General features: G+C 47.5%; 1 protein-coding gene across 1 annotated transcript in view; it reads right to left on the bottom strand.

The window, feature by feature from the left end:
- Positions 1-1,654: 1,654 nt before the first annotated feature.
- Positions 1,655-9,588, bottom strand: part of LOC106562708 (D-glucuronyl C5-epimerase B) — an 84,883-nt gene continuing 76,949 nt past the window's right edge. Inside the window, exons 5-6 of the mRNA XM_045708959.1 lie at positions 8,408-8,700; positions 1,655-6,081 (exon numbers count right to left, since the gene is read on the bottom strand). Of these exons, the coding sequence (XP_045564915.1) occupies positions 5,350-6,081; positions 8,408-8,700 (1,025 nt within the window). The 3' untranslated portion in view covers positions 1,655-5,349. The remainder of the gene's footprint in view (positions 6,082-8,407; positions 8,701-9,588) is intronic.

Raw genomic sequence — 9,588 nt, 5'->3', positions numbered from 1 at the left:
CTGGCCACAACCCAGTAGGTCACAACCTGAACCTACCATTTGGTTTCCACCACATGCTGTGGAAAGAAGCCCTTGGTGCGTAACCACCGCTTTTGAGAGAAATCTACTTGAGGCTAAACACCCTCCTCTTCTGCAGGCAAAACAGAGCCCCCAGTGGGGGCATAATTTGGCCCTAATTTCAAAGTGCAAATGGAAACCGGGCTTCTTGCAGCACATTCATTAGAATACAGTACGTCCTAGTGTGTGTGCTGCCAGTGTGACAGGAGGTCGGTAGAAGGTAGGTAGGTTGGAGTGGATTAGGTCGTCTGCTTGGTTGTGGTGTTCTGGAGTCTGTTGGCGAGGTCGGGTGTGTGTCTGGCAGACAGACACTCCCTGACCCAGTCTGCCCTGCCGGATTCATAATTAATGGTGGGTAAGCAGCTCAGGTCGCTCTCCCTCGCTGGTTGGGGCACGGTTATGCCAGCCTCGCACCCGAGGTCACCTCTGGCTCTAACACAACTGCCAGTTAGTGGCATAATGCACTATATTATTCAGTACAATGCCTATAAGAGGAGAGCCGCGAGACAAAGCGCCAAGCCAAACACTGTAATTAGCTGGTTTGGTAAGTCAATGGCAGCAAATCAGGGAATGATCACATGGTCTTTGGTTAATGATCATCTCTGCTGTTCCATCGTCTGAAATAGATATTGCTAAAACTATCTGCATTCGATAACAATGTTTATTCTGCTTCTGAATTAGATAAGCATCAGTGTTTAAAATAGGTCAGAGTGGGATCATAAACCAAGCAAAGATTAGAAAAAGCAAATCAAATGTAATGAGAAAGTTCCAGCTACCTCTAAGACTTGCAACTTCATAAGCTCCGTCTTACACAATGAAGTGATGACTCGAGGCTTCCTCCATCTTCCTTTCTCCCCCTCTACCTCCCTCTTTCACTCACTCAACTCTTACCTCCCCTGCTTTAATCTGCTCTACTCAAACCCTTCCACCCCCCCTCTCCCTATCCCATCTACAAACGCCTCACACGGACCCAAACCCAATGAGCGTAGGGTCACCCTGGAGCTAATCTGATCAGACAGACAGCGAAATGAACCCAGCTGCAGTGCTCCTCTCCTGGGTCTCCGGACTCTCAAAGCACCATGAATTCCTCTAATGCTATCAGAGCCATCTGAATGGCACTAGAGTAGGTGAAGGATGTGGATGGTCCTGTGGAGGGAGGGCCAATGGGGCCAATAAAGAGACAAAGCCTGGAGTCTGGGAAAGGCCTAATTAAAGGGCTGGGAGACAAACTGGCTGTCAGGAGGAAAGGTAATATCATTAGGGTCTGTGGAGAGAGAGAGAGAAGGGCTGAAGTCTATAAATGTCAGGAGAGGGGAGCTCTGCTGAGCTCAGGTCGAGCGTCCTCAACGAGTTTCCAATTCAATGTGCTTAAACTCACCCGGGTTCCATCCATTAGGTCTTTGCTCAGGTTTGTGTTTTGTGGGTGTAGAGGACTGATCACTTAATGGAAGTAGACTATCGGATTGTAACTCAATCGTCTCGTCCGAAACGAGTTGTGCATTTTGATACACCTTGATTGATTAATCTTCTAAGCAATTAAAGAGTATTAAACAGGAACATGGTTGCATATTTGAAGAAAGATCATTGGACGTCAACATTAAGAAAAATGTATTTATTTTACAACTTTAAAAAGCGACTTTTAAGCACAAAGATTCACTCTTATATATATAAACACTTTTTCTCTGCATAAAAAAATGGTAGCATGTGCACATTGTGCTTGTCTGTACAACCGCTCTCTGGGCGCCCCTCGGCAGCTGGGACACAGTCTACATTTTATTGCATAAGTCACATGTGATCCGCACATGTCAATTTACAGGATAGTGGAAAGAATCAAGTTGAAAAGGAGAGAAAATAAAGACTAGAAAGATTCCATTACACAGTGAAAAACAATAGCAGCTTTCAAAAGGAAGGCGTTGCACATTGTCCAGAAGAAAGAAAATCCAACAGAAATATAGACCAACGAATGGAGCCTGTGATTGTGCTTTACTCAACAACAACAAACAAAACAGCTGACCCTAAAGCAAATCCTTCCACCATGTAAAGCAACGCTAAACAAAACAAGCTGGTAAACTACAACCCCCTCCAGGAGGATCTGCAGTTAGGAGCCTATTTTTCCCTTTGAAATATGACCGAGCACTAACACTAGAGGTACGGTTGCACACATCCCATTAGACAGGCCAGTTTTACATATCTTCTGTTAACTACAACTTCCCACGCTACTCTATTAGAATCTACATTTCAAAAACAACATTTTTCAAAAGGCAGTTGATTCCCCCGTTGTCTCTGAGGGGGGAAGGCAAGAAACTCTCGTTTAAGCATTATCGTTTGTCATCTTGTGATATCTCAGACTTGAGACTGACAAACAAAATGCTTCATGGAAAATATGTAGAAACCAAAAAAAGAAGAATAACACCTCAAACAACCTGGACTTTTAAAGACTTTGGTCTGAACAAAATGAAGCTCTCAATAAACAGGCCCTATCGGTACGCCTCACTGTCCCAATATCTTTTTAAAGAATGTACTTCATTCTTAGTCCCGTCAAAGTATGAAATATGCATAGTGGTATTCATGTAAAGAAATGAGATTGAATAGAAATGATCAACCAATGATTAAGAGAATTAAACAATATCCATTGAATATCCAAATCAGGGGATCTCAAGTTATGACAGGTTCAGAGTGCAATTTCTCAGCAACCAATGACTTGGCCTCCAGAATGAAACCAGAGCAGGGCACAAGAGGGCAAGGGTCACAGAGGGTGAAGAGGTGACCATCTGAACCCTGTGACTGACATGGAACCTGGGAGATCAGATGGAGCAGGTAGACACACACACAACCTGGTCTCAGATGCGTTTGTGCAGTCTTGTGAAATCCTATGGTCATTGTCGTGCTAAAACAGATCTGGGACCAGGCTAGGAAACACAAGGTTGGGGCTTTGAGTTTGAGAACTACTGCACCTCGACTGACACTGAATTTCACTGATAGAGTAAATGAAGGTTAAACCCCATTGACTCAACCATTTCCTCTGCATGTTCTAATGAAAACATGTAGCTCACGCCAAGCTCTTCTTACGGTCTCCTCTCTGACGGCAGTACCAGACTCACACCAGTAGTAGGTTTTCCTTTCATTATTTTATACGTCATTGGCATCACCTCAAAGAGCGAGGGCCAACGTCACTAAAATAGCCGGATTTCGTCTTTTATCAAGTTAAAAAGTGATTTAGGAAAAATGGGAGAAATGGAGTGGTCCTTTGAACAAAGAACATTTGAACCTCTTACGAACTTTAGAATTCCTGTAGCCGGTTGGAGACGGTGAAACCCGATCCATCTGTACCACAAACCATCTTTGATCTGACTCCATATCAGTCAGGATTGAAACAGTCTTCTTGGGCTTGGCCAGTCATTGTTTACCAGTCAGTTAAAAGCTGAATCATTCCTTGCTGCACCACCGACAGGCTCTCAAGACTCAAGCCTATTAACCGTCTGAATTAGAGGTGGCTCTGCAACCCTCTTCACTCACATCCACCTGTCAATAGGCCAGGCAGGGAGATTAAACAGGCCTGAGCCCACGCATGCTAACGGATGGGAGAAAGACTGACTGTCATTAGCTTGCTTTCCGCTAGCGTCTCCGTGTGCCAAGAATTAGGGCAGCGTTCAAAACAACCTCAGCCGCCGGCGATGTTCTTGTTGACAGTGTTCCTCGAACAACATGACGCCTCAATCTGCCCACTCTCTCACACACGCGCAGACACACACACTTCCAGAATTGTAGTGTAGTGATTAGCAAATGATTGATATCATTTCCAGATGATTGATAGAGTAATCAAAATGTAGTGTAGCAGCCAGTATTTCTGACAATGAATGTAAAATAGGATATGATGTCAGTGTTACTGAAACAATAACAATATTCAAATAAATTACATTCATCTACATTTCATTTGCTGATCAGACACTCACAACTGGAGAGGGTTCACGAAAATCAACCCACGGTGAAATAAAAAAAATCAGTGAAATCACTAAGGAAGAATTCAAGATGGATTTATAGTGGACATGAACAGAGCTCCAGTCTCAGACTGAGGGGAGGGCGGCCATTTCCTGGCAATGGGAAAAGATAGGATGTAATGTAACGACTATAGCGAATGCCTCTGGCTCCAGTATGTGAAGGATGATGGGCCGACCCCAGGGAGCTGTAATGGGAGCTGTAATGGGAGCTAGTTGTGGCCGGGGATCAGGGATGCTGCCTCCCATTGCTGGGCTGAAATACAACCCGTGTCCCAGAGCAATCAAACTGACCTGAGAGCAGCTACACGGACACCGCCCCTGAACAGATTAGGACTACGGGGCTCCGCAGGGTTCAATCTTCGCCCCCCAAAATGAGATTGTGGTGCGGTGGTTATGAGGCCTATGGGAATGGGATGTTTTCTGGAAGGGGCGAGATGTTGCTACCCCTAAGAGCTGACCACAAGACAGATCTATTTATTGGATACTGATGTTTTAGGTTGGGATTGGGTTAAAATAAACTGATTCTACATCAACTGGGGTTACTCATGATAATCCAGGGGAGCGACTGTTAGTGAATGACGATAGTAGCTCCTTATCTTTCTACTCTGAACACCAATCAGTGGACTATTTACTTTCATAGAACAAATAACATTTGGTACGTTCAAAACAACTATCATCAATGTTGTTGGAAACCTGGTCGGCTGGGTGAAAACTCTCCTCCAAAAAGAGTCTATAAATTAGTCTCCTCCAAATAAAAGACTCATATCATACTCATCTAGTATTTACAGTACGGTTTCAGTCAGCTAGTTCTCCAGCCGTCCCAAAACACAGATGAAACAGTAAACAAAAAGACAATTAGAGGGGAGACTAGTGAAGGAATAAAGTGTTGGAACAAAGCTATTCAATAAACCCACTCAAGACCTTCTTCTGTAGCATCCTGATGAGTGAAGAGACAAATAGGAGGGGGGGGCACCCTTTTTCTCCCATACACACAGACACACTCCCTGAAGCTACGTTTGCACATAATTACAACAGCTAGCTCGGAATAGACCACAGCTGCAATTACAGTGGCAAAAATAAGACCCGGGACTGTAACGGGCACCACAAACATTTACCGCTTTTAGACTGCAATAGACTGAACGCACCTTTCACCTTCTCTGAAACCTTACCAGATCACACACACTTAGCTACGTAGGCTTTACACACAGATAGATGTGCACACCCACACACATACAAAAATCACCCGGTTCCCTCCCACACCTTCCCCAAAGAGTTTATGGTCCAGGACCGGCTCCTAGTTGTGCTTGGCCCGTCCCCCCTTCAGGTAGCTCTTCCAGCGCTTCACCACGTCCCGGAAGATGGGCGCGTTATCGATGGACGCCAGCAGCTGCAGCTGGTTGATGTGCGTGGTGTGGTAGTCCCAGCGTGCCAGGTTGGGGGCTGTGCCCAGCATGTAGTGCCGCAGGTCGTAGATGCTGCCTGAGCCCGTGTCGTACAGCGGCAGCATGGCCTTCAGGGACTCCATGCCCCTAGAGAACAACAGGCCAGACTCCCGGCCTAGTTTCTCGCCCGCCGTCTCGGCCAGATCGTGGAGACCGAGCAGCGAGTAGATAAAGCCGTTGAGCACGAAGGAGCCTGGTGTAGTGGGGTACTCCTCGTACCAGTCGTACTTGTTCATGAAGACAGCCTTGACGCCGTGCTGTTCAGAGGGCAGCTTGTAGGGGCCGGTGGCCCGCAGCGCAGCGTTCAGGTACGTCTGGTCCTTGGTGAGCAGGTAGGCACGGACCAGAGTCGACATGGCCTGGCCCTGCGCCATGGCGGAGTACCAGCCGGGCTCCAGGGGGCGGAAGCCCTCACCCAACTTGCGTGTGACCATGATGGGCCATCCGCCACGCTCGTCCTGGTTGCGCAGCAGCCAGTCACTGGCGGCGAAGAAAGCAGCCGTGTGCGCCGTGGTGGCGATGGTGACGTTGTCGATGGCGCCGCGCCCGCGGACTATCAGTCGCACAACCCGCCGCGGCATCACCTGGAAACAGGGGGGGGGCAGGTTGTTTTGTTTAACTGAAGCCATGTTTAACATGGTAGGAACATTAACTCTTCCTACCAAGATTCACACAACTTTTACTTCTAAGTTTCTGGTACTTTATAACCTTATGGGTTATATGCTGATTTGGTAACTAACATTTAAAAATATATTTTAACACTGTAAATAGTATCTTATGGTCTTAACCAACATGTTTAAATGTATTGTTTGGTTAAAATGTATTATTGTTTCTATACATTTTGTTGTTTCTCTACAGCAGGGCTCTCCAACCCTGTTCCTGGAGAGCTACCCTCCTGTAGGTTCTCACTCCAACCCTGTTCCTGGAGAGCTACACTCCTGTAGGTTCTCACCCCAACCCTGTTCCTGGAGAGCTACCCTCCTGTAGGTTCTCACCTCAACCCTGTTCCTGGAGAGCTACCCTCCTGTAGGTTCTCACTCCAACCCTGTTCCTGGAGAGCTACCCTCCTGTAGGTTCTCACTCCAACCCTGTTCCTGGAGAGCTACCCTCCTGTAGGTTCTCACTCCAACCCTGTTCCTGGAGAGCTACCCTCCTGTAGGTTCTCACTCCAACCCTGTTCCTGGAGAGCTACCCTCCTGTAGGTTGTAACTACAACCCTGTTCCTGGAGAGCTACCCTCCTGTAGGTTCTCACTCCAACCCTGTTCCTGGAGAGCTACCCTCCTGTAGGTTCTCACTCCAACCCTGTTCCTGGAGAGCTACCCTCCTGTAGGTTCTCACTCCAACCCTGTTCCTGTAGAGCTACCCTCCTGTAGGTTCTCACTCCAACCCTGTTCCTGGAGAGCTACCCTCCTGTAGGTTGTAACTCCAACCCTGTTCCTGGAGAGCTACCCTCCTGTAGGTTTTAACTCCAACCCTGTTCCTGGAGAGCTACCCTCCTGTAGGTTCTCACTCCAACCCTGTTCCTGGAGAGCTACCCTCCTGTAGGTTTTAACTCCAACCCTGTTCCTGGAGAGCTACCCTCCTGTAGGTTGTAACTACAACCCTGTTCCTGGAGAGCTACCCTCCTGTAGGTTCTCACTCCAACCCTGTTCCTGGAGAGCTACCCTCCTGTAGGTTCTCACCTCAACCCTGTTCCTGGAGAGCTACCCTCCTGTAGGTTCTCACTCCAACCCTGTTCCTGGAGAGCTACCCTCCTGTAGGTTTTAACTCCAACCCTGTTCCTGGAGAGCTACCCTCCTGTAGGTTCTCACTCCAACCCTGTTCCTGGAGAGCTACCCTCCTGTAGGTTCTCACTCCAACCCTGTTCCTGGAGAGCTACCCTCCTGTAGGTTCTCACTCCAACCCTGTTCCTGGAGAGCTACCCTCCTGTAGGTTTTAACTCCAACCCTGTTCCTGGAGAGCTACCTTCCTGTAGGTTTTAACTCCAACCCTGTTCCTGGAGAGCTACCCTCCTGTAGGTTTACACTCCAACCCTGTTCCTGGAGAGCTACCCTCCTGTAGGTTCTCACTCCAACCCTGTTCCTGGAGAGCTACCCTCCTGTAGGTTTTAACTCCAACCCTGTTCCTGGAGAGCTACCCTCCTGTAGGTTTTAACTCCAACCCTGTTCCTGGAGAGCTACCTTCCTGTAGGTTTTAACTCCAACCCTGTTCCTGTAGAGCTACCCTCCTGTAGGTTCTCACTCCAACCCTGTTCCTGGAGAGCTACCCTCCTGTAGGTTGTAACTACAACCCTGTTCCTGGAGAGCTACCCTCCTGTAGGTTTTAACTCCACCCTGTTCCTGTAGAGCTACCCTCCTGTAGGTTTTAACTCCAACCCTGTTCCTGGAGAGCTACCCTCCTGTAGGTTGTAACTACAACCCTGTTCCTGGAGAGCTACCCTCCTGTAGGTTTTAACTACAACCCTGTTCCTGGAGAGCTACCCTCCTGTAGGTTCTCACTCCAACCCTGTTCCTGGAGAGCTACCCTCCTGTAGGTTGTAACTACAACCCTGTTCCTGGAGAGCTACCCTCCTGTAGGTTCTCACTCCAACCCTGTTCCTGGAGAGCTACCCTCCTGTAGGTTCTCACCTCAACCCTGTTCCTGGAGAGCTACCCTCCTGTAGGTTGTAACTACAACCCTGTTCCTGGAGAGCTACCCTCCTGTAGGTTCTCACTCCAACCCTGTTCCTGGAGAGCTACCCTCCTGTAGGTTCTCACTCCAACCCTGTTCCTGGAGAACCACCCTCCTGTAGATTTTTCACTACACCCCTAATCTACTGCAGCCGATTCTAATAATTAGCTTGTTGATAAACTGAATCAAATGGGGTTTGGAGAGCCCTGCTCTAACACAATTAAGACCTTGGTGCTGACCTTGGTGGCCTTGACGGCCTTGGTGTTGGACAGGCCCACGCCCTTCCTCAGGTCGGTCAGCAGGTCCCGGGTAACCGTGGACCAGGCGGCACGGGGCCCGATGCCGTAGGTGATGTCGCGGCCGCTGAAGGCGATGAGCTGAGTGGAGGTGACATAGTGGATGATGAAGGGCGCGCCCTTCTCCGTGGTCTCAAGCACCACAGACACACTTCCGTTGGAGGTGAACTTGAGGTCGAAGGAGATGATAAAGTCCTTGGAGTTGCCCAGGGGGAGGGAGACACCTTCAGAGTTCTCTGTAGTGATGGGAGGGAGTAACAACATGGTGGGTTTAATGGTTTCACAGTTCTTCACAGCGCTGGTACTCACTAGAGTCCAAACTTCTCTGAACTAATGAGAATGTGTGTATTTGGGTTTGTTCTCATGGTTACGAACAGGGTGAGGGAGATTTTGAAGTAGGATTTTTTTGTAACAATGCGCTGTATTTAGAAAAAGGCCCATCACACCCAAGACAGTTTGTCTTAAACGTGCAGCATCATAAAGCGCTACCGTGTCATTCTAAGGACAGCTTTCTGTAGGCTTGCATTGTAATAGGACTTTGAGAAGTCTCTCTTCTCCCCCCCCAACAGATGCATGGGTTCTGAGAGAAAGTCCCCCTGGATAGATAGATGGATATATACATCTAAGCGAGAAGAGAGATAGTGGGGAGAGAAGGAAAATAGACCAAGGTGCTGCTCAGCCCATATCCTAATTAGGCCCCTAAAATAAAAATCAATTCAGTTCTTGGTTCTGTTTTTCAGTTCCTTGTTTTTTCAGTTTTTTGCTCTCAAAATCACACTTATAAAAAAAACAAAAAATTGGATAATCTAAGTCAACAACCATACTTAAACCACATCAGGAGACCACTTGAGGTATGGGAAAATTAGTGTGCAGTTACCCTTTAATTCCAGTGTGTACCTAGCAAGAGGCTGTTTAGCTGTGTTTTTGTAGCACACATTTGCATTGTCACACGTAGGTAGAGTTCACAGAACTAATACCCACTGGATTGATGTAAATAATAATGATATTCTGCCAGGTAAACAGAGGCTACTCTGTAGTTAATATTTCATTTAGAATGTTTTTGGGAAGGCCTTTCCATCTATTGGGAGATTTATCATTAGCATCATCGCTAACGGCTACACAAA

Source organism: Salmo salar, chromosome ssa26 (genome assembly GCF_905237065.1).
Source record: "Salmo salar chromosome ssa26, Ssal_v3.1, whole genome shotgun sequence".
In the NCBI taxonomy this organism is placed as follows: Eukaryota; Metazoa; Chordata; class Actinopteri; order Salmoniformes; family Salmonidae; genus Salmo; species Salmo salar.
The sequence above is the reverse complement of the archived record's forward strand: the minus strand, read 5'-3'. Positions and strand labels throughout refer to the sequence as shown.